This window comes from Zosterops lateralis, assembly GCF_965231275.1.
Source record: "Zosterops lateralis genome assembly, chromosome: 1".
Classification (NCBI taxonomy): domain Eukaryota; kingdom Metazoa; phylum Chordata; class Aves; order Passeriformes; family Zosteropidae; genus Zosterops; species Zosterops lateralis.
This window is the reverse complement of record NC_139762.1, coordinates 128,173,792-128,199,699: the sequence shown is the minus strand read 5'-3', so window position 1 is coordinate 128,199,699 and position 25,908 is coordinate 128,173,792. Positions and strand designations below refer to the sequence as shown.

General features: G+C 39.9%; 1 protein-coding gene across 1 annotated transcript; it reads right to left on the bottom strand.

Moving 5' to 3' along the window:
• Positions 1 to 670: 670 nt before the first annotated feature.
• On the bottom strand, positions 671 to 25,908 carry SNX31 (sorting nexin 31; the record flags this gene model as incomplete). The annotated part of the gene is given in 13 exon segments (XM_083860043.1): positions 671 to 722; positions 724 to 843; positions 1,571 to 1,647; positions 2,832 to 2,861; positions 2,865 to 2,901; positions 4,670 to 4,757; positions 14,535 to 14,544; positions 17,870 to 17,881; positions 17,887 to 17,933; positions 18,961 to 18,994; positions 18,996 to 19,100; positions 19,204 to 19,341; positions 25,897 to 25,908. Coding segments are annotated over 13 exon segments (762 nt in total).

Here is a 25,908-nt window from a genome sequence, read left to right as displayed (position 1 = left end):
CTGTAAGATTACATTTTATTCTGATCCTTTCCTAAAAGGATTGAGAAATAACCCGTTTTGTGTACAAAGTTAGCCAGTTTGATGTGCCTGAGTCATTGTACTCAAATGGGAGCTCCAGTGTGTCTTCTTTGGCATCCTTTGTATACCCTGGAAAAACAAACAAACAGAAGAACCAAACAAAAACCCTCCAGCCCATGAACAGAGGGAGCAGCTAAAACCAGCATGAATGTGTTCAGCCTTAAATCAGAATCAGTCAACTAGGTTCATTTTATACAGTATACAAATAAAACAGCTGAAATCTCTACCAGAACACTTTCCCAGTGGGAGGGAGCAAGTGGGAGGTAGGAAGAGGGAGTCTTTGCAAGCATAAAGCTGGCTACAGCAGTTATTTTGCTCCCACACAAAACTCTTGACAACTCTACCTCCAAAAGGAAAGGAAAGGGGCAGGTAAAGCATGACATGGAATGTTAGGAAAGGAAGAAAATGGCAGAGTAAAGTGAGATGTTTCACTGCTGTAAAGGCTGCCAAGGGAATATGTTTCAGAATACATTTGGAGGGGAATATGGACAAGTGGAAGAGATTTAAAACACATCACCCTGTTCTCCCCAGACCTTTCAACCTTATTTTTCATGAAGAGGAAGTGAATGTAGATATAATGTCAATGAAGTACTTACAAGAAAACCTGCCAAATTCTTAACCTGTTGATTTTAAAGCTGACCTCTAATTTGGTCAGTAGGCAGTGTCATGTAGCAGCTAATCTCATCATTGCCAACATGGATGTCAGCTGAGCAACTTTCTTCTGGATAGTCACAAATAAAAGGATCAAACATCAAGCTGTATGTACTGTAGAACTGCATTTCTCAAATCTGCATCAGGAACTGCACCAAAAAGACAGAACTAATGCAAAATTTGCTGTGAAGGCGAGTGGGTCTAGTGATTTGGAGGAGAAAAAAAAAATATTAAAAAAAAAATAAAAGAAAAAGGGCTATAAGACAAATGTTTAAATGTTTAAATTTTCTTTCTTCCGTAAGGATGCAGATTCACACAATAGGTCAGTGCTTGATTCAGAGAATACTTCTCATAGTCCAGAGTAAGAAACTTCATTTTTAATTTTTTTTTAACAGGATATGATGACATGGGATGTTTTTGGATGTTTATCAGATATAATAGTAATAGCTAAAACTAACAAGTAAAAATATTGTGAACAACAGACCCAGCAGTCTGAATTTTCATCTGGTTGCCTAAACTGAATGACAAACTTTTGTACCTGAGTTTTGCAGAGGAGAATAGCATTCAATCAAATACTTCTTGCCAGGCCTTGAGATCCAGCTCATTCTGCTGGCATTTTTTTTTTTAAAAAATATTAACTGAGATATGAATCTCCTTTTGTATTTGGTGGTTCAGTATCTAACCAGGAGATGGGAGACCTGGGTCTCTAGTTCAAATGACTCCACAAAACCATGCTCTGTTTTTGAAGTTACAACCCTTAGTACAATTTCTTTTAAAAACCCACTTCTTTGATCTGTTTTGATTAGTTTCTTAAATGCTATTTTACCTTTGCTTTGTTTACATTTTTTGTGGAAATTGAAGTTCCTGCATCTGCTCATCTGTTGGTTTAACCCAATTCCTCTTAACTTCCTGGACTGCCTTAAAAGAGTTTTTAAAAATAGCAGAAAAAGTCAGCAAAAACCTATTTCCTTTCACATAAACATTCAGAAAAACATAGAAATAGAAAGCTTGCAGTTTGTTTCGTTTTTTAAACAAAGCCTTTGATTTTAGGACGAGTTCACTCTACACTGTTCTTTCCTCATGAATTAAAGGTTTCCAAAGCTGTGCGTAGGTGTACAACTCAACAAACCTACAGTTCACCTACATGCTCTCATATGATGGCAGAGTGCCTACATATTAGGAACATTAGGATACATATATCACCTTGAAAATACAATGGATAGACACCTAAATGTGTCCTTTTTGTGTAATATTTTTCCCATGTATAAGCCATAGGTGAATTAGAATCTCTAATACAAGGGTTTGAAGGAGGAAAAACCCCAAAACACCAAGCCCCCTATCAACAGCTACATCCAGCACTTAGAAAAGTGGCACAAATCAGTGCCAATGTGCAAAACAAGGTTCACTTCCTTGGTAATTTTAATTAAAAGAAGTTTTAATAAAAAATAAGACAATTAGGAAACAAAAAATGCCCTGGCATGCAGCCAGAAAGCACACCTTAACTCAGAAAAACACTCCTTTAAATCTACCAGTTCATTACATATTCAAAAGAACCTAATGCATTATTCAACCATTCCTTTCAGTTTAGAAATTCTTTCCTTGTTTGAAGTCTCCCAACCTGCCCCTATTTCACTAATTTAGCATTTTATTACTCCTTGTAAATTTCTTAGTGGCACCTCTTGGTCATCTCATGTCTCATTTTCTGATAATGGGATCAATGAATTCATTCTTGGAGCTTTGGTTCATCATTATCTTCATCTGGATAATTCAGGAATGCAGGAAGATTCCCTCTACCCTCCAGTTTAGCTGGTTTAGATGTTTCAAAAACATTCTTTACTTTTAACACTATGCTACAACCCAAAAAAATATACACATTCATCACCTCACCATTTCTAACCCATGTTAATAATAAAAGAAACTAGAAAAACCTTCCCACATTATATACATAACATTCATTTTAATACTTGTGAAAAGCCAACTTTATAATATGCATTTATAACAGCCAACAAGAACCATTTATAAATATGTCAAGAATTTGTATAAAAGATTAAATTAATGTGGGAAAGGTAATCTTTAAGATTACAAAGTCCTTTTAGTTTTACCTGCGTATGTAGCAAATTCAGTGAAATTCTTCAATCCATCAGCAGTGTATTGAGGGAAGGATCCACACAGCTTTCCCAGGCCAAGGGGAAAAAGTAATAAAACATGAAGAAATTTTTCTGTTGAATGGTTGTTTGATTTTTTTTCAGCTAATGGAAGCACAATCCAGAAAGATTTCATTGCTTACCAGATGAAAAAACCACCAAATCAAATAACAGATGTGATGTTGAAGTGTGTCCTGTACTCATTCTTTACATGTAGTAGCAGAATGGAAATAAACTGGGGTCAGGTTATCCAATCTCTCCACTGATTTTGGTAAGTTACAATATAGACAGAACTTTTTCCTCCTTTTCTCAAACAGCTCTGGGTTTCTCTACACACTTGGTAAGGCTTCAAGTGCAGGCACTGCCATGCTGCAGTGCTGGCATACAAGACTCAGCCTGAAGCCAGAGAGCTGCAGCACCAACCGCTATGGAGCTGCAGCAGGCTGAGCTCGGTGCAGCAGCAAAGCCCATTGAACACTGTTCTCCACGTGCTGGGGGCACAGCTGGCCTGAGCCCTTTGATTTAAAGCAACCCGGGTAAATCTCCACAGCCCTACACCTGGAGCAGCACAGGCTCCACTGCCAGCATCACTCACATTATGCTGGGTCTTGCAGCCCAGACAGCACCATTTCCTATCCTGGGCTTGCAGCAGGGCTGGAGGGAGAAGTATCTACTCAGACAGTTTGCCATAGCTGAGAACCATGTAGTTCTTTCACTGTACTGCAGTTAATAAAGGCACATATAGAGAAACAGAGAAAGATTTGTACAGGTCACGCTCTAATGCAGTAGATTTAAACAAGACAAGTTACCAGCATCAAACAACAGGTTTCTGTGTACCTTTCCTTGCTGCCACCAAAAGACATGGTTTGTTCTTCCACTCCATTCATTCATCTGCTGCAATCAATACAACTCACTAAGCAAGCAAAAATAGATTTCATTTTTTTATTTATCATGTAGGGACAAGAAGACCTGAGCACAATTGCAGCAGGGAGCCATTAGACTGGCCCTGCTTTACAGCCTAACTGCCCCCTTGGGGCACTCTGACAAATGGGACCTTGGCATCAGGCTCCCCATCCCCAGGGTTTATCCCCACCCACAAGTCAGCATTACCTTTTGCTGCACAGCAAACAGAACCAGGGGACTGACTCAGGCCAAAAACAGGCCATCAAAATCAAAAATAAAGAGACAGTATTTTTAGACTAGGTTAGCTCACCAGTCCAGTTCACCATTTTTTTTGCCACACAATCCCACCAGCATAAGGGAGGAGTAGCCCAAGGAACAAGCAAATGAAAGGGGAGGAATACTCTGCTGTTTAAGACAGGCCACTTCCTAAAAGAAATGCTCAATCTATGGCCTCAGGTATTATGTATATTAGTGTATAGAAATGAGCACTTAGATAAAAAGTAATCCACCTCTGCCCAGAGGGGCAGCTTGTAACTCAGAACTCAGAATTCTCTTCTGTATTGTTTACAGGCATATTTTTACTTGTGTTCACTGCATTGTGCAAGTATAAATATTAGGAGGCAAGGAGTCACAAAACACCTCTCTATAGATTCTGAAAGAGAGAGGGAATAAATAGCTAGCTACAGTAAAGGATCCTTCAGTGCTAAAATTTGAAACTGCAACGTCACAGAAACCAGTCAATTACAATTAAAATTTTGCCTCAGAGAAAAAAAAAAAAACAGTCAAGCTGCTGAAGCTTGAAGGCTTTGTAACAAAGTTGTTCAAGGGATTTCTTTCTCTGTTTTTAGTAGTTGTCATGCATCTTAGTAGTTTCATTTAGGCTTCTTGCTCACCACTTTCTGATCCCAAGCTTACAGTGCAACTCCTTCATGCTCTGAAGTCTCACATAAAGAAGTTCAAGTTCTGCCACTGTTTTCACCACTGGGAAAAGAAAAAAAACAACAGAGACATTTGGTGAAATCCAGTGAAATAGCTCAACTACTTTCATGTGTCAGTTACTGCTGGCTAGTAATGTGCTTTTAGAGAAGAAAACCAGTACAGATTCTGGGGTAAAGTAAGGTGACAAGCTAGTTATTTGCCTCACTTCTCTGAGTCTAACCTTAGAGAACAGTCTAAGGTCTACTACTTACAGAACATCTCTACTCCCTGAGACTATGGTCTTATAGCATAGCCTTCACTCAGAACACAGCTAAGCGTGATAGATGTTACAGGATACATGGATGGAAGCTTCCAGTACTGGTGCTTTTCTGGAACAGATCACCAGACAAGGTATAAAAAATGTCAATGCACAGCAAGAAAAGCATGTCACTCTTCAGAGATAACTAGTTTCCTGCTTACTTAAAAAAAAAAAAAAAAAAAGTCTAAAGGCCCAAATCTATAAACATTTAATTCTAACCCGATAATATGATTCAGCAGAACACTTAAACATACCTTTTTAAACCTGTAAGTATCTAAACGTTTTTTGGCAGTGGAATGTGTGTTATATTTGGACTTGATGTATTTGTGAGGATTATCAAAGATACATAGAAATGTAATCAACTGAAAAACTTTTCTCCTGTGTATCTGATCATAACACAATACAAGACAAAAATAATTCCATCTGGAACTGCTCTGGAAGATACATTTGAGATACAGTAACTCCCAACTGCATACTCAGAGATATCTTTCACAGTAGAACGAAGAGGGCAAGGGAATAATAAATAAAATAGACACAGACTGTAAAGTTCCTGCTTCACTAGGTAAACCTGAGTTCCTTAGTAAGTCCAGTAGTAACTGGGCCTTCATTAGAAAACATTCAGAAGAGCCCTAACATCTCTATGCCAATGAAAAGACTGAAAAAAGCTAAATAGTTGTAATAACTAACTTAACTCCAGTCAATAGCAAAGACTGTTCACTGTCCTGATGTGGCCTGAGCCTGTCCCAAACACAGGCCTGGATCCCACCCCATCCATGTACACACCCACATGGGAAATAGGACATCAGCAGGGGAACAATGGGGATGCAAAAGCCTCTTCACATTTTATGATCGTAAAGACACTCACAATCCTGATTTACAACTTGCTTAATAACACTGTGATCAAACTTCAGTCACTGGCAGTTAAGAAAAGAAACATGTAATGATATCAAGGAAAGTAAGCTAGAGACATTGTTTATAAATATAATGAGAGCTTCCTGTCCTATTGTTAAACTCAGCATGTGATCTGTAAATTAAGAACTGCTTCATGTAGGTATGGCCATCCAATTAAATGCCTACCTAGAATACAGACCCAATAGTTCCCATGTGGGAAAGTTGCTACGTGACTTGTAAATTCAAAGGGATGATATTCATATGTGAAAGTCTTACCCCTACACCACCCTCTCTCTTGCCATACTTTGTTCCCCATAATCAGACTTTCCAAGATGATTGAGGGAATGTCCAGACCAGATGGGTCTTTTAATCTTAGCAGAATCATGCAAACCTTGTTCAGATTTCAGATTCAGTCACTGCAGCCAACAACAACAACAACAATCCAAGGGAGAACTAAGTTAAGCACCACGTAGAACTTACCAGAGAGAGCTTCATCATCACAATCTTGAAAGAAAAATAGGCTAAAATATTTTATAAATTCTCTCAACAGACTCACCTCCCACAATGTAACCTTCAAAAATAAAGGTCAGAAGCTTCACTGTACATTACCATGAATAAGAAAGCAGTGTTCAATACCTACTAATGTAATTTAACTGTTTTAAAATTTTCCCTTATGTCCCATTTAACTGCTCATTTAAAGGTAAATATAACCACTCCATATTCCAGCATGTGAATTTGTGATGAATTTCATAAGTTTCAAAGTAATGTAAAAATGTAATAAAATAGACTGTATTTACTACTGTCATGCATTTATTCTCTAATGCAAGGCATCTGCCCTGTTATTCCAGATCTTTACCACTCAATCCTCAAATCCTGTTGTACAGTGAGTACTGTGTGCTCTGAGTTAACATTACTCATGAGCATCACAAATACGTATTTTTACAGGATTTGTGTGTTTTCCAGACTGATGGAGTTCTCTTGTTTTCTAGGAAATATTTACATGTCCTGCTCCTTTAGTGAAAACACCAGTCTTGTAGGGTTTTCTATGAAGGCTTCTGACAAGAGCAGACTTGAGCTCTGTTGAACTTTCATTATCAATAGTGCATAAGGAGGAAAAACCCCATCTGGCTTGACATTTGGGTTGCTTTTAGTTTGCTGTGGCCTCTCTGCATCTTCTCTCAATGGGGGCAAAAGTAGCACCAACAGAAAATGCAGACAATATTTGCAGGACAATGCAAATGTGCAAATTTGCACAATGGGATAGTGGGGACAGAAAAATTAGGCAGAGGTGAGCCCACTAACCATGATTGGGATAGTTGTCTTATTCTGGTTTAGGTTCTGAAAAATCAAAGCCTAAGTTTAAACAGCCGTAACTTAAAAGAATGCAGTATCATTGAACCATTCCTTAATTCCACAGTGACCACAATCTCCTGAGTTTGCTCAGGAGAGTGGTGTGGCAATTATAAGAAATCTCTTCAGTCCTGGGAGCACTACTGTCACAGCTACTGTGGCAGATCGTGCAACTCATGCTTTGGTCAGAGAGGATGGACTTTCTTTGTCTGAACATAAGGTGGAAGTGTCAGGTTTCTTTTCTTCCAAAGCGTGCCAATACCAAAACACTTCAAACTCTGTCACAGTGACAGCATTGTAACTTCATCTTCACAGTTCAGAAGGGTTTTCTCCAGCTGTATCAGTGAGTTCAAAATCAGACATGTTTTTGTGCATGGAAAAATATAGACATCAAGCTAAATATAGGTTGGAAAGAATTGTTTCCAGTTAAAATTAAAAAACACACTAGCAAGGTTTTCCTTATCCCTGTTAATATCAGGACTGTTACCAGAGAGGGCAGCAGACCATTAAAATCACTCATCTCACAGTCAATTCAGACACCAGGTATGATGGGAAGAAAATTTCATAAGTCCAAACACAAAAGACAAAAAAGTGACTATCACCTTTTATTCTGTCTGCCACTGTGCTGTCCTCACAAATTACTTCAAGAAACTAGCCACAGACTAATGTGTTATCCCTTGGTAGTGTAATACTAAGCATACCAGATGGCATTTCCAAGGAATGGCAAACACACGTCTCAGATTTAGTAGGATTTTAACTGGTTTTATTTCTTGGATCAAAGCACAAACTGGTATATGCTGCCTGAGCACCAGAATATTGGGAATGAAGGTTTTAAAATCTACCTCCATCACAAAATAACAGTGAATGTAGTAGCAATTTACAGTGACAAAAGCTAAATAATTCCCAAAAGTCCTATTTCATCTTTAAGACCACAAGAGAAGAAATGGTGTCTGCAGCATTTTAAGTGTCATTGCTTCTTTACAGTGTCACATAAACATTAAAAATATATAAAACTATTATACAAAGCAATATACAACACCACTGTCTGGCTTGGAAATTACTTTGATCCACTGCAAACTGACAAGTTCATCAAGCACAATTATTAATGTTATTTAAAGTATATTAGAAAATCCTTTCCTTGTTCAAGGCCCCTATACAAGTTTCTTGTCCAAAAATGTCTCCTTACTTCTTCCACCCTATTAGCACCTACTTCTCTCTCCCTAAATCAGAATTCCTGTCTCCCTGCCACCCCCAAGGCTTTTTGCCTTTGGCATGTCCCACCTCCCAAGTCTCCTGCTGCACAGTCTGAGGCCAACTGACACTTATGTTCCCCTGGGAGAACCTGTCCCAGCATTGCCTCAGGTGGTGCAAACCCCATGGCAGAAGAAAACCAGCAAGGGGTCACCTCGTGTTACCCAGTTTATGATTCCTAAACACACATAATGTAAGTTCTGAGGCTGGACTACCATACATCAGCTCAACAGAGTACAGCAAATACGTGTTCAGCTCCCTTATACCTATGGCCAGTTGAGAACCGCCTTCTGCATGGTGAGAGGAAATTTCAGAATCCCATGACAAAGAGCAGCACCCGTTGGACAGATGTTATTTTGTTATTGCTGTTAGGGTTAGGAAATGAGGGCAACCAAAGAAGCCTTGCTCGTGTACATAGAAATGTGCAAACACACAAAATAGGCAGAGCCATTGCTGCTCCTCCTCTCCTGGCATAAGAAGTGAACTCCAGCTGAAAGTTTCAAATACAAACCAGCCACTTGTGTAAACAATATTTGGTTGCTACTGGTTTCAAATTGTAACTAGCAGTTGTTTACTGTGTGTATTGCAACAGCTGTTACAAACATCCTTCAGCCAGCGCTAGAACTGCACCAACACTGCAAACAGTTCCACAGAAAGCACCAAGGGACACAAAACAAGTAAAGAGAAGCGGACACAAAAGACGCATCAGTTGTGCACTCGGTTTTAACAGCAGCTGCCAGCCAAGACGTAAGTGAAGACCAGATCATTTCTGACTTCAGTGTTCAAGAACTTTCACCCACACTATGCCAAACCAAAGGCAGCTTAATTATGAATGTGTCTCTATATATTTTCTGATTCTATTGTATGTGAAGGAAACCTGAACTTGACAGATAAATGCAATAGAAGCAGAAGTCATGTAACATTAACGTTAATTGTGGACAATTCTAAGAACCCAAAATCTCATATGCAAAACCAACAATGTCCCCCAGCCCTCTGGTTCAATAAACTCCTAAAAGCCCACAGAAAATACTCTTATATGTCTTCATATAGAGAGGTTTATCCTTTCCTAATTAAAATTACATTAATTTCTGTCCACTTCTCACAAATGGAAACTTTCAACACAATTCCAGAAAGCCATTAATATTCTTTCTGCAGTGTCTGATGTCTGGATATAAAGTGTAATATTGCTGCCATCAGCAATAAACATCCAAAAAGACTCTAAGACTCTCTGGGTTTGGATCTTAAGCATATCCTGTCAGGTAAAAATGCAACACTGTTTTACTGCTTTCCATATTGCTGATACCCTTCTAAAGATGCTGATGCTCCATTCCCTATTTATTCAGGCAAAATAAACAATTAAGATTACCATTTAGTACACATAAAGCTACAAAAAATACTATTAAATATTGCAGATGACAAAAAATAAATATGCAGAACAACAAATGGGAGGATACCGAAGAATTAGAGGAAAGTCTCTTTGGTCTTAAATGCCACTGGTGTCTCAGTGTTTGTAGGCATAATGCAGTCACTTCCTAGGAAATAGAGACTCCAAAAAGAAGAGGTGGATATACAACTGCAGGTGAATTCAAAGCCACAATCTGCCAAAAGGAAAGAGTGCATCCCTGTACCTACACCTGGGAAAACGTCTGGTGAGAATAATGAGGCTACAGTATCTCAATAGACCAGAGCCACTGCTACAGGAAAACTGTGCAGTGCCAGTGCCTAAGGTCCAAACTGCTGCATAGTGAGAGGGGCTGTAAAAAAAAAACCTGAAAGCATTTAGGTCATGAGAAAACAGGTCTTCAGGACCTTGGAGAACTGTCTTATGCGTAGACATAATAAAGGGGTGATTTGCAATCTGGAAAACTCAAGCACAGAAGCCAGATCCATTGGCTGTCAGCTGATAATAGATAGAGTCAGACTAGAGACAAAGCTCACATTTCTAACAGTGAGGTAATGCACAGGAATGGGGTATTCTCCACTGGCTTTATATCAAGACTTTATATGTCCCTAAAAGACTTTCCTGAGCACATATTTAGAAAGTGCCATGCCTTGCTCTGCATGAGAAGTCAGTTACTCATTTCAGGGACTAGTTTAAGAACACCTTTGGGATTCCATCTGGATCAGGTGGCAGAAACTCGTCACTGCAGCTTCTCCTCCTGTTGACTGCCCTGTATCAGAAGACAGCATTAGTCCTTCTGGCATTGGTGTTAATCGAGAAGAGGTACTTCCCTTGACAATCACAGCAGAGGAAAATGCTGGAATTGTACATAATTGCATACAACATTAAATTTTAGTTTCTTGTATCTGCCTTTGCTAGCCTCGCAGAAAATATAGGAGAGTTCATGGGAGCTCTTAGGTTTCAAGTACTCTTGGCATCTTTCTGCAGAGTCTTCATGGTGTCTGTATATAGGACCATCTCCCACCTCCTGCAAGGTCAGCAAGAGAGGGTGGCAGAGCTGATATTTATGCTGTGTACTCTATTACCCCTCTTTGGGTACCCTGGAGAACATTCTAGGATATGTGACCCCAATTAACTGACTCAGTTCAAATTGGTAACTTATTTTTTTTGAGTCAGAAAGACTATATGAGTACAAACAACAAGTGTTAGTTTGGGGTTTTTCCCAATAAGAACTGAAAATTAAGAACCTGTTCTATAAGTTTGTAGAATTATATGTGGGGGAAAAGTTGAGGAAAATGAAACTTAAACAATCTTTCTTATTTAGACAGACTTCTCACAGATTTTCCTGACAGCCAGTATTCCACCTATCTGCACACACCTTTTTGCATGTATTAAGGAATAAAAGAATCCCTTCTCAAGGCATTGAGTCCTTCTAGGGATTTAATCCTTATTCCCAAATCTATTTACTTCTTGTCCAGGAGACAGGTATAGTTGTTCCTTTTAATTAAAATAAGCACTACTCTGCTTCTGTGAAAATACAAAAGCCCCTCTGTCTCTTACACAGAGGATCATCTGCTGTGCTTTCTTGACTACTTTACAATTTTCCCCATATGGGAAGAAGCAGATGCTTCCTCACAAATGCCTTTGGTGCACATATTTTGGTATGAAACATTTCATGTGTGATAAAAATATATGTGGAGTGTGGAACAAACATGGGATGCAAGCATCAGAATGAGATAAAGACCCACCCCTCATTACTGACTCTCAGTAAGGAGCAAGCAGGTCACTACAGAGCTAGTTTACTACCTGAGGCTCGGGTAGTAAACACCTGAATCTCCTTTTCCCAGATCCTCACAGCCACCCTGCAGCTTCTACAACCTGGATACAGAGCACCTCATCCACTGTGGCAGCTCAGGGCTGGGAACACAGAGGTCATGTTACCCTTCTGCCACTTCAAGGGAGTCCCAAACTGGCAGCACACTACCCTTCTTGCCACCTCTCTACTCAGCAATCATGAGGGGAAAAAGACAAGCATGATTCAAAATTTCAAGCTACTTCCAAGCAGTTTGAGTTCTCCAAGAACACTGTGAAATGTATTAGTAGGCAGATTAATTTGAGGATCTTCAAGAAAGGATGTTAGAGGAAATAAAATCTCAGTTCCATCTAGAATAGTGACATTAAGTATGACTGTTTATTACTTAAACCAGCATAGCTGTCTTTTCAAAATGGCATTATTTTATCTTATTTGATTCTACTGAACTACAAGCACAGCTTCACATCATGGCACTGGGGACAAATTCACTACTTATCTCCAACTTCTTATTTTTAAAATGGCATGTAGTAGTAGAACAAGGGAGAATGGATTTAAACTGAGGGTGCATTTAGATTAGATATTAGGCCGAAAATCTTTACTGTGAGGGTGTTGAGACACTGGAACAAGTTGCCCAGAGAAGCTGTGGATGCCCCATTGGAAGGGTTTAAGAACAGAGTGGGCAGGGCTCTTAGCAATGTGGTCTAGTGGAAGTGTCCCCACCCATGTCAGGGGGATTGGAACTAGATGATCTTTAAGGTCCCTTCCAACCCAAACCATTCTATAATTCTGTGATTGCCTTAATAAGGTTATGACACAGCAAACTAAAAATAAGAATCATCTTAAACTGTTGTGTTTGGGTGTTTCCCTCCCTGCTTCCTTTTATCACCTGCTTTTAACCCAGAAAGCAGAACTGTCCATGCCAGAAGCTCCACACATTGTTCACTGTTACAAATATTTGTGTTTAGCCTCTTATCAGTGAAGCATTGTTGAGACCAAGAAAATTACTTACATAAAACAAAAGGAGGAAACAGTGCAGTCTGTAAGTCAAGAGAAGACAGTGTTAAGTGAAGAAATACAAATACAGACATGTCCCTAAAATAACACAATAGAAACCAGTATAAGTTTAATACAAATACAATAGAAAAAAACATTTACCAGTGTTAGCAATGATCCATTCAGTAAGTGCACATGGCAATCCTAAGTATTTCCAAAATGGATGGAAATTTCTTTTTAAATAAATTTGCAGCAAAATCTCATATTTTGTCCCAAGCAACTATTTAAGTTTTGGAAAGGCCACTAGAGTCTTATCTACTCAAAACAGGCACCAACATAAAGAAACCTTGTGTTTTGGAAACAGTAGATGTTCAGTAGAACTATTCATGTTTTCTTACACTTTTCCCCCTAAAAGTCAGGAAATATGCCATGTAAATTGAATTGGAAGTTTCTTGTATCCCTTAACATTGTTTGCATATCCCCTTAACAGAGTTACTATTACCTGTAGTAAAATCTTCTGAAACATCTAGAATGGCTGTCTACTACCCACTAGTCTTTCCCAGAAGCTGGCAGCTCAGCTAACATAGGAATGTTAGATATGTTATGTATGAAGCACATGTTAACATAGGAATACAGAATAATACAGAGCTGGTAAAGTATTTTCTTTCTTTTTTTTTATTCTCCCCATTTTTCCTTTAGAGAACTTAAAGTTAAGTGATTTTGTTTTAACAGGAATCAACCAACCTGAATCCTCAGCAAGCTCTCAGTGGATCTGTTGCTCAGCTAAGAAGCATGGACCATAAAAGGACAAAGGATGAGAATGAGGTCCTTACAACATATTTGAAAAGAGCAGCAGATCAGGAGACTGAACTGTATCTTAACATTGAAACAAAAATAAAACAGACATCCTTGAATTAAAATTCTTCAGAGCTTTTTATGCCAGAAACCTTCCCCCTTGGCCAGGACACAATACAAGTCTGAAAGTATAGGAACTTCCCATATAAAATTCAGATGAAATTCAGTTCTGTGTCCCACTGTACTTTTGAAATAGAAGTTAAATAAATAAGAAACACAACCTAATTTTATATGAACAAATAACATTTTTAGAGCAGTGCTGAAATCTTAGATACTTCTGTTTGTGTGCATACACATCCAAACACATTTGTGAGTTACTGAGTGAGAAGAGAGGAATGTTCCAAACATGCATTCCTCCATTGCTTGCACAAATGGTGTGTTGCAAGGTCAGGGGAGCAGAGGTCTCATGGTGAGAGACAGGGGCCTGTGATCAGACCAGCTTTGATTCTGGTTACACCTGCACATTTCTGGGTCACATTTTACCTACATTTCCAATACCATACTCACCACAGCTCTCTTATGGTATTCAATCCTTGGCCTTGTGCTTGCTTTTCAGAAAGAAAACCACCTTATATCAGCATCCTTTGGTGAAGAACTGCATAGGAATGCTACTTTTTGTCTGTTATGAGGCTCTGCTCTGTTCTATTTGCTCAAGTACTCAAACTTTTCATCTGTCCTGTCATCAACACCTGAATCCTCCTCATATTAGAGGCTGCTGTTTAACACAGACTGGAAAAGGTCAGCCTCCTAGATTCCCAACTCCAAACCCCTGCTTCTTCAATGAAGCATGTCTCAATTCTATTCATAAGTGCATAATGACTGGCTGTCCTCATAGCTGTGTCCTGAATGCACCACATTATTGCATGGATGCCCAACACAGGCAGACCACAATCTCAGGTTACATTCAAGGATATCGAGGAGTTGCATGAAAATGAGACTGACAGGGATACATGCACCTGCTCATACTGTCTTTCTCCTGACAGAAAAGAAGACACAACTCAGTCATAAGGTCTCCTCTTGTAAGAACCACAGCATCTGTCTTTAGGAGCTGGAGGTAATAACAGATATACTGAATCAGTCTCTCCAGCTTGGTCATCGTTCAAGTTTGCAGAGTCTGAAAGAGTGGAAGGGCAGGGGTGTTAGGTCATTCAACTCTGTGTTCAACCCTACTACATGGTAGTGTTGGTAAATACTTTAGCAATGTTTGTTTTGAGCAAAACATCCATTCTGTCAAGCTGTCTCCCATTGTGTTGAGTGTCCTACTGTCCCCTGACAACTCCTCTTGTGAGATAAGTTACTGGGGCATGAGCAGAGCATGCCTGCTGTAACCTCTGCAGCAGGAAAAGGTGCTGCCAGGCAAAAGCAGGTGCTTGGAAAGCTGGGTTAGCCTGCATAGGCTTGTTCCAGACTTGGAAAGCTGGCCCTGTTAGACAGGGTTGGGGGATGCAGCTGGTTGCAGTGATGCTGAGTGCAGACACACGAGTCATGTTCAATACTGTCAAGCAGCTGCAGTAAAGCCATGCTCCTTGCACAGCACTCCCATTTCAGCACACACTTCACAAGCCCATTCAGAAGAAACACAGGACAAGGACCAAAAAAACCTTAAATTGAGTTTGATTCTTCCCTTTGCACATTGTATTTTAGTCAGTGACACATAGAAGTCCCTTCACCTAGAAGCTTAAATACTGCTGTTTAAGGCAAACCAAGAAAATTAAGTAAGTACTAACTTACTCTCTCTTAAGAAAGTATTAATTCTCTCTCATAATGAAAGATAGACATGAAGGTGAAAAAAAGGTCAGCAATAGAATTTTTAGGGAAAATTATCCCAACCCTTGCAAGCTCATTCACCTCTGGTTTCCCATCTTTTCATTCTATTAAAAACGAAGGTTTCTATTATAAAAGCTGCACTGGTTTGACCTGCAGACATATCGGTGCTCAACAAATTCCTCTGGTGGCAGAAGAGTGACTGCTTCCTGTTCATCATCACCTGCAGTGCAGTCCCTCTGCCTCTTCTCCCACATCAGCTCCCAGGTTGCTCACACAGGTGTGTGCTAACTTGTCTCACATTGCCAAGACTGACTACTCAAGGCCAGTCCATACCATTGCCAGAAAATACTTTCTCATATTTTAATGATTTTTTTTATTCATTAGTCCTCCCTCTTGCAATATGAGATGAGCAAATTTTAACACTAAGTATCAGTAAAACAGAAACATTCACTGTTTTCTCTCCTGAGAAACATGTAGGACACCAAGTGCTGCCTGCACATCTTCAACAATGGGGAAGAAAAGAACAGCACAGAAGTGCTTTAAGAATGAGCTTCACTCTGTGTCTTTCAATACTATTGAAGAAATTTTGCTACTCTGCCATAAAACATCTCTAAAGTCACAGTATGCTAATAAATACTAGAACATAAACAAGGCCAGTTTGCTAGGTGAGATTCTTTAATAGCCAAAATGAATATTTATTCAACTATCAGTTGCATCAATAAAAGGCACTGTGCACAAGTAATGACAATTAATGCACTCTTGTCTTTCACAGAGTTATTTGATCTCTGTTTGGAGATTGTTCTTTACCATAATGAAAGAACATACAAAGCTGTACTGCTATTTGTATTATGAAGCAGCATTTATGTAAGCACAACCATTTTAAGTTTTAATTATAAGCAAATAAAACTGTAGAGCTACACTCTTTGCCAACCAGGAAGCCTAAACATAGCTTATTAAAATCCATTGTGTTGTGGAACAGAAATTTGAGTTTATTTTATGTCTCGAGAACATACTGACCTTGCACCAACATTTAAAGAATAATTCTGTGCCTATCTTGACCTCTACAAAATAACTGACTGCTGTTGGTAGCACAGTCATCATATGCCTTTATAAGCACAAGTGTACATAACCTGTAAAATTAGTACTGCACATGTACTTACCAAGTCACTCCTCCTCACCAAAAGGCCAGGTGTAGAGAAAAAAACTAATATACATTATTTCTGCTGGTGTGTTAAGAGAAATCCACAATGTTGTCATGTCAAAAGACATCTTGAAACCCTGGAAACTGATATTTTGAAGAATTAGTTCCTGCCAGAACTTAGTAGAAGAAAAGTCAGTTGGCCGCATTTGACAACATATTGCAGGCATTCCTGATGGATTTAACTTTCCTTAGCAGCCCTATTATCAGTCTCATCAAGACTAATTAAGACTCAGCAGTAATTACTGGGAGTCATCTTAGGGCTATAGCAGGCATTGGATCAGAACTAAAGAGATTGCTTCTCACAACAGAAACCAGAAGTCATTCACTGTCTTTAGCACTCCAGGAGGTCTGAATTTAAGAGACTGTAAATAAACAGTGTCTTTTTATTTACAGAGTATGCAGGGAAAACCTTTCTTGAATTTGTTAGGAATACTTATTAATACCATTTTCTATAGCCCTCCTGAACTCCTCTTACATACCCTAGTCACACATTGCAGGTGAAGAGCTCTTGAGACACAAACCTCTTATTTGGTCCTTCAAAACATGTCCACGTCCCAGAACAGTTCACTTTAAGCAAGGTTACCACAGCACACTAAGCACTTCCCAGAAAACCATAACAGCATTTCATCTCCAAAAATGCTGTGGAGTCACATACTGCACCCACCTAAAGACCACTATTCTCATTAGAACAACAGCAATGTGAAAGGAGGAATGGAAAAGGGAGCATGGCAACTTGCAATAGTCAGACACAAACACAAGTTATCAAGGTTCCAAACCTGCCAAAGAAAGATCACACACCATGGACCACATTTAAATGGATTTGAAAAGTCATCTAGGCTATAACAACCCAAATATATGCCAGATTCTGCCCATGACTACAATTGCAAGATAAGAGAACACAACATTTTCCCAGCAGCCATCAATACACTCATCAGTGCAAACCACTGACACTATCAAAAAGCATTTACATTGCAAAATCCAAGAATGTGTGTAATCCTTCTATTGAGTGCTCACAAAGACTTTCCTGTGAACTGTTTAGAGGCAAAAGATTCATCAGATACGCCACAGAATATAAAAACAAACCATGCAGTTCTTCCCATGTGAGAAACAAGTTTGTACATGGAGAAAAAAACAATAGCAATATTATTATTATTGCCACCCAGGCTTCACAGAGAGCACTCTGTCACTGGAACTCACTGCTTTATGAGGCAGACTGATACACCAAGAACACAAGGAAAGGAAGATAGCAAAGAGAGTCTTGAACTTGGGAGATAGGATAACATTTCAAGTCTTTCATATAACAAACTATTTGGCTGAAAAATTCAAAACTTACCTGCTGTAGCTTTCAAAAAGAATTATGAAGACATCACTATTTGTAATATTTGAATCCAAAGTACTTGAAAAACAAGTGGAAAAATGGAGAGAGAGGAAACCAAATGTAGCCAACAGATGGCAGAAAAAATGTCCAGTGTCTCAAAACATGAGTGTGGACTAAACAATCAGCGTTACTTTACTCATCCTTTGATTTCTGCCCAACTGCCTTTATCAGCCTGTTAAATTACTGAAGCTATGGCAGGGCAAAATACAGGGAATGCTGCTCTCCTCCCAAAGCAAGACCTCAGTGAGGTTCTTGGCCATGTAACTCCATGGTCACTCAAGGCTGGTAACTTTAAAAGAAATGAATACTCAAGTGAAAAAAGATAGAATAACCACTAAGTAAAACTTTAAAGACTAATCCTGAGATTCTGTTTTGTAAGTCTTGGCACAAAATATCTGAGGCCAGAGGCTACAAAACCTCTTTAAGCTCTTCCCCCTGCACACCCATCCTTTTGAGTAGTTGAAATTGATTTTTTTTTTTTCTTGGCCTATATAAACTTCACAAGACCCATTCCAGGGATCCTGCAGATCTGTCCTTCAACACAGCACACTGCACTGGGATTTAATTTTTCTACAGAGTCTTCCTATGATTCTCACAAGTCTTCTTGGAAACCCTTAAAGGGAGGAGGTCCATGTTACACTTTACCTGCCCAAGTGCCTTTTTTGCCTCTGTCTTCTACCCACTGGGTCACCCATCAGCTCTGGCAGTTGTGGAGCAGCAGTGGTGGGTGGCTGCACTCATTGATCCAGAGGGACAAAAAATGGACAGGCTACAGGCTGTTCAGTATGAAACTGCACTCTTACATTTGGGAAACCTGTAGAAAGGCAGCTGCTTCAGAAATTAGAGAAATACAGTACCCTGATGTTCTAAACTCTGTGAGCTAATAGCCAGGACAGGACTGCCATGTTTAGCCCCAGCATTTCAGATACACCCTAACTTATCTCAGTAACGAAGGTAGAGCACCCTAAAGTCACAATTGTAGACATATCCTTGAAGGTTTAAGCCCTACATATGACAGTTGATCAGGTTGTTATAGCCAGGCTTACCATTCTGAAGATACTGCTCCAGCTGCAACTGCCTCTCTCTCATCTGCCACTGGTTTGGTCATTGTCAGGTAAAACTTTGGATGGAAAGCAGGCACAGCACTCCCAAAATGCTCCTCAGCTGCAAAACGGACAAAGGAAAGCTAAACAAAAATGAGGGAGTATTCTTAGTTTCCAAGGAGCTTTCAGTGCTCTCTTGTTTTGACAGCAAGGCATGATGTCCTGCAAAAGGCACAGGGCACCCACCAGGACCTCCCTGATGGACCTCAGGACCCGCAGCAAGGGCAGAGCCTTTTTCAGGGCAACCAGCAGAAGCCAGCCCAAGAGAGCAGCCTCTTTTGATGTAGGGTCCCCATTTTTTACAATCTTACCACTTCTGAGCTCCTGCTCCAAGCCACAAAAGTTAATATTAACCTTACCAGTTAGGTCTTATACACAAACAAATTCCCATTACAGATGTCTTCTCTTTCCAGTATGTCCATACAGGATTTCTTTGTCCTGTACCAATAGAACTATTTTTTATGAGCTGGTAACTTCTGTCCTTGACTTGTGCTGCTTCAGAGGCTTTTACTCTTTTGTCTGTGAGAGGTGATAAAAGTTATTGGATCATCTAATATTGAAAAGGGAAAAAAAGACACAAAGCCCAACCAAACCAAACCAACCGAACAACAAAATATCAAAACCAAAGCAAAACAAAATACTCCACCCCGAAAATCTTTAACGAACACAAATTATTTGAAAGTTTGTTTCTCCAGCTATTACAGCTGTCTAATGTCTAATATGGGCATAGATGTGGGAAATGGCTTTGTAGAGAATTCTCAAAGCCTGACAGAAGGCTCACATAGTCTTGTGCATCTGTGTGCAAACCTCGAGATAAAGTTTGCTGACTTAGAAAGACCATGGAATAGGACAGACATTGTTGAGAGAGAAATTGAACTAAAACAAGTTTCAAGTGATGACCTTGCAAATAGACTAGATATTTTGGAGAAACAGAACTATGAAAGATGTATTGTAGTGAGACCCACGTGGGGTATTTTAATAGATGATTGGTTTAGAAGCATTAGTAACATTGTGGGGCAAAAGCTGATAGGCCAAAAAACACTTATAATGTATTGTAATTAGGAAATAGTTTGGCTTCTGATTTTGATGGCATGAATTGTAAATGGCATGAATTATTTACAATAATTGTAAATTGAGACTGTACCATCTCACCCTTCTCACGAGACTGAAAATGGAATAAAGGTCTTTAAAACACCTCTCAGGAGCCCTATCACTGGGTCAGAAAAAAGAGTTTTCCAACAAATTCCAACAATCCCTGACAAATCCCTATGTCATCTATAAACAGACCTGGAAGTCCTAGATAACCACAATTACACTATTTTACAATTGACATAAGATGGCTCCAATAGGTTTGGACAGTATTTGGTCATTTGAAAGTATAAAAATTCTCTACTATAGGCAAACACTATCAAGAGAAGGATAAGCTATGTTTACTTTCTCAAAACGCACATTACTAAACACAGCAAAATACAGCAAATTTGCCTGGAAACATTTTTTTTAACCTAAATCAAAACAATGTGTCATCTGATCAGTAAAATGAGACTCCCTACAGAATACTGAGACATTACTACTAATTAAATTTATGCAGCAGTATTCAACTCAACAATTAGTGTCATTAAATCATGTGAAAGATGATATTTCCCCCTCTGGCCCTTGCTGCCTAAGTCTTGCACAGGACTCCAACAACTGAAGTATGAAGGAAAGAAGTTTATTACTGCAAGAATTAGCAATACCTTTCTTTTTTGTTAGTTAAAACCAGGAGTGAAGCATAGAATCACAACTGTCTTTTTCCTATGCTGGCAACACACCAGCATTTTCAAGGTCTTGATTTTTAGATATGATGTGTGAATTGCTGAGAGACACACAGCATAAAAGAGGTAGATAACACGACATGCTTTGGTTTAATGTAAAGCTAACTGCCATAGTGAGTGTAGAGTGGTTTTTATCTTCAAAGCCCTTCACATGCATGATTTTCCCCCAGGGAAAACTTATCTCTGCTCTACAGGCAGGCAAACTGAGGAGATAGAGCAAGAAAATTTGCCAGGAGTCTGACAACCAGGTGGTCCTCCCTCTTCCCTCTGTGTTCAAGCCATGCCTCACCTACAAGAAGTGGTGCTGTCTGTTATCATCCCTTCACACAAACTGAGGCTCTGGCCTACTTAAAAAATAATTAATTAATTAATCTTAGTACCAGCTACTGGGTAAGTTTCTTGAAATGCAATCTTGTGTCCTCAGAATCTGGGCTACAGAGAAGAGAAACTTCACGCAACCTATTACATTTTTTTCACATCCCAAAGAATTAAAGGAAAATGCCCATCAACTTTAAGTGTGTATTTGTGTATGGTGCTGAAAACCCAGACAGGATGTTCCAGCCTGGTGGAAGAGGTACTTAGTCTTCATCCAAGATTTCCACCTAAAATAGATAGAGTAGATTCCCCAAATATGACTATGTTAAATTTTAAGAGCTATTATCTTCAAAAAGAGGAATAAAGACACGGGGCATAGTTGGTGCTGTTTCTTTTCCATCTTTCTGCAATGAACATTCTCCTCCTCAGCAGGAGATCTCAACAGTTTCAAAGTGTAGTTGATAAAAATTAATTATCGGCTACTTAGTCTAGTCCCATATACATTTGGCTTTTGGTGTTAGTCCTGCCTAAGCTGTCTAGAGCAGCTGTTTCATCCAGGGCCATGCTGGAGGTCTTGAAGTCAGACAGAATAACAGAAACAAAAGTGCTAAATTGTTAAGCAGCTGCAACAAATGCAAACATCACAATATCACAAAGGCAAAAACCAGGAATGGCCTGGATCTTCAGCAACTGTTTGAAATCAAGGAAATCCAGTGACATTTTTAAAGCACAAACCATTGTCCAGATGGTCTCAATTCCACTCTAGAAGCTTCTGTAACTTACTCTTGCAAGAGAGCCTTACCTCTCCATAAGCAGAATAAATCCCCAGAGCTCTATTAGGGGTGCTCTGGTCAGTGTGAAATCCCCAGACACTTCTCAGGAGAGAGCTTGACTACAGCACAGAGCACTGCCTGGCTGTCCTTTGGTAAATCTAGGGCCAAAGCTTAGACCTTCAAATGCATGTCCATCTGCCAGCGACACTCCAGTTGAAGGTGTTCACAGTCATTTGCAGAGAATGGCTGCAGAAATCTCAGTTCAGCAACTGCAAACAGCCCAACATGTGTGGGATTCATCCCAAGCAAAGGGGGATTGCTCCTTCAGCTCTCCTTTCTACTGCTTAATAAAGTACCAATACTTTTCCTCTTCTGTCTTGGCATTTTACTTAATAAAATAACAAGACAGAAAAGGAAAACTGGATTGCTAGAGCAACTGAGTGCTCTAGCTCCTGAAAGAAGAGGCAAAGGGGAAAACACAGAACTACCTCTGGACTGTGTTAGAGTTCATACAAAGCCCCATCTCCCAGAGGAAGGTGAAGGCTGTAAATCTTCATACCAAGACAGGCACCTTCTGTCAATCCACATCCAAGTGCCTATGCAAGAGGAGAAGGGTCTGAGAGTGTCAAACAACAGAAGCACTCTCAGACTAAAAAGTGATGGGAAGAAGGAAAATGCACAGCAAAAGAAAAGGAGCAGAAAAGGCACAGTGTCACAAACAAGGTTTATGTGCCCTTTGCATCACAAGTCAGGAGAGGAGCTTGGAGAGGTGGAATAAGACAGCTTTGAAAATTGCTACCCTGAAAGGGGCACAATTAGTTCAGCAGCTCATCCAACAGATACCTGAGACAGACCCTCCAGAGTAGTATTCAAGAAATGCCCTCAAGTACAGCAATGCAGAAATCTGTCCATGAAGGAAGTTTATTTCTAATTTACATTCTTTGCATCACAGAACTGTTGTGTCTGTGGGACACTGTGGTCATGATATGTGATCTGATCACATGTGGTGAAAATTATTTTATCCTGGAGTAAGACTTCTCATACATGTGCATTTTTCTACATTAACAGAGTATTTCAAGCAAAATAAGCAGATCATGATATTATAATTATAGACAAGCAACCTCACAGAAGAATAGGGAGGACAATTAAGAGACAGCAAGTGTAGCTGTAAACTTCAAGACCAAGTGTGGGAGCTACCAACAGCAGGAATGAAGGAATTGAAACCAAAAATCAGGTAACAAGTTCTAAAGACCAGCAGGAGGTAAACTCTCAGTTACCAGGGATGTAGAGAAGGGAACAATTTTGCTGAGAGCACTAATGATGTTAAAACCTATTGAGCAAGACACAGCAGGCCTTTTAAAAATGGAAGCAAATGCATAAGCTGATTTATTAGTTCAGATAGGTTATCCAAAATGCTCCATTAACCAAAGCAAAATATTACTATGAGAGGTCCCACAGGGAACAGAATTGCAAAGCTGTGACTCCAACACCTCAGCAAACATTGCTTCTCATGGCAGCCCTGCTGTGACTCACCTACCCTTTAGTACTTCTCCAACTATTTGTGCAGTCACACAGGGTTGGGAGAGATGGATTGATACCCATCAAGGTTTACTGGCTTAAAAACTGCTTCAGAGGGTTCCTATCACTGCAACTGAGACCACAGCAAGGAAGTCACAAAGAGAAACACCTACCCAACCCACCAGCATAAGTGTTCACCAAAAAGGGCCCTAAAATAGGGCTGGTGAGGTAAATTATGCTGCTCAGAAAGGACAACAGTGTGCACCTAGACTTACAGAAAAGCCAGAAGAGATTTTGCCTGGAGCGAAGGGCCAGCAAAGGGCAGCCAGAGAGCAAAGAGAAGGTTAGCAAAGACAAGGCTCACAGACACTGCTTTCACAGAATAGCTCAGCATCACATGCTCCCCTTTGCTTTCCTAAGAAATCCAGAGGAAGAATAGAGGGCAAAAGGATAGAAGCAACTCAACAACGAACAAAGCAAAAGTAGAGATAAACTGGTAGATTCACCCTGAAATAATCCACGTCTGTTGCCTGGGGCCATACGTTATTCTCTGAGGCTCAGTATTCCTTGGAATACTTCAAACCTGTGTTCCAGCTGTTTTGTAACTCTGTGTGGAAAGGGTCACTCCTGAGATATAGACTTAGGCAATCCAAGATCCAACACTTGGTTAACCCCCGGCTCGACAAAGAAAAATCTTGCAATCGACTCTGCAATTTGCCTGGACTGACCTCCATAAACTTTCTAGAGTTGTTCATGGGATTAAGGACCAAAATTGAGCAGCTGCACCTCTCTCCCAAAGGCCAAGGCACTGAAGAGCAGGGCCAGGCAGGGCAGGAGTTCAGAATAGCTTGAGGAAGGAGCCTACAAAGTGGTAATTCATTGTGAAGTGATAGTAATTTACTATTTTTCAAGGAACGTGAACTAGCGACCATCTGGCAAAAGGGATACACAGCAGGTTTGTAAGAAAACTTAATTCTTTTTTCACAAAGTGCCTCACTGGAGGTGAAGTGTAGTTAAAACGGTACATCCATCTCTGGCCTGGGACTTTCATTTATCTCTAATTCCGAGACAATGAGGGTGATTTATTCTTGCTCTTTTTCACAGCTTCCTTTCACATGTTTCTGGTACCATCGAGGGAAAGGCACTGCAGGACTGTGTCTTCTCATATCAAAGTCCTTGTAGACTTACACAAGCAGCACTGCTGGAGATGTGGAATGAGCTCATTAACAGGGAAATGATGCCACTGCAATGCCTGCCCTGCAACTGAGGGCCTGATGTGAACATGTTATGCTGGCCTCACCAAAAGGCTTTTTCAGAGGAAGAAGATTGCTTTGCAGAGGCTGTGACTGACTGGATGACCCAGGGAAAACTCCTTCCCAGAAAAATAAAGTTTATGCATATTTTTCAAGGAACAGGATTAACTGCAGGCATTGTGAATGAAATGGAGAAAAGTAAGTAAAATAAAATTGTATAATGTGTTTGATAACTTGATTTGTTTTTACTTTTCATCTGTGCAGCCAAATGTAACCAGTCTGGTGATTTCAGGAGCACCCCACAACAATCCTCTTACAAAGCCAACTTTGTAGCCTTGGTGTCACAGTTCCTCTGGCACACCTGGGAGATGGGGCTCCCCACACCCCTGAGGAGCTTTGGAAGAGCTTTTCTTCCACTCCTGAGCAAGGCTGCTGTGTGCATCCTTGCTTGTGTCCCAAGACATTTTGCCAATCCATATCTCCACTTTTGTAACCTGGGAGGTTAAGCACCTGTAATGGAAAAATGTAAAGTATAGGAAGACAAAGATCTATGCTCCAGGTCACAGGAATTTTTTACTCTTGTCATTCTAGGTTGCTAGTCTCTCCTCACCTGCCTAAATCTGGTTCCTGAAAACTACAGGAGGGGAAACAGAACTAATTTTGGTGGTGTCCTGGTTGTAGGGTGGGGACACAGTGTGGCTGTGTTGCTATTCTATACCACTTACATGTCACTGCTGGGGACACAGTTTTGGGGGAAGCAAAGGTGAGTGTGTCACCAAAAACTGCAGGAAAACCAGAAACTCTCCAACAACACCTTTTCAGTGTTAGAGAACTAGCATTATGGTTTTTTGGCCTGGGTGTGAAATAGAAACCATTTCATCTACGTATGCCCAGGTTATGCACTGAAAATCATTCCATCACACATAGTTCTCTACCAGGCTTTTCACATATTTATACACAAAACCCAAAGGAATTCTCATTCATTGCTCTTAAATGACACAATTCTTAGCATTCAGTTTCCTATTGGTTATTGATCCCTTTGCCTTTGATGCTAGTAGAGTGATGGTCCTCATTCTGTGCTTCTCTTATCAATCTTTTCCCAGACCAGGTGTCTCGGACCACACCAGGGGGTGATGTTTGTTAACATTTATCTCCTGTGTATCTTGTGGTTACTCCCAAACTGTAGATGTTAAGCTCATCAGGCCTCACCTCACCCACCAT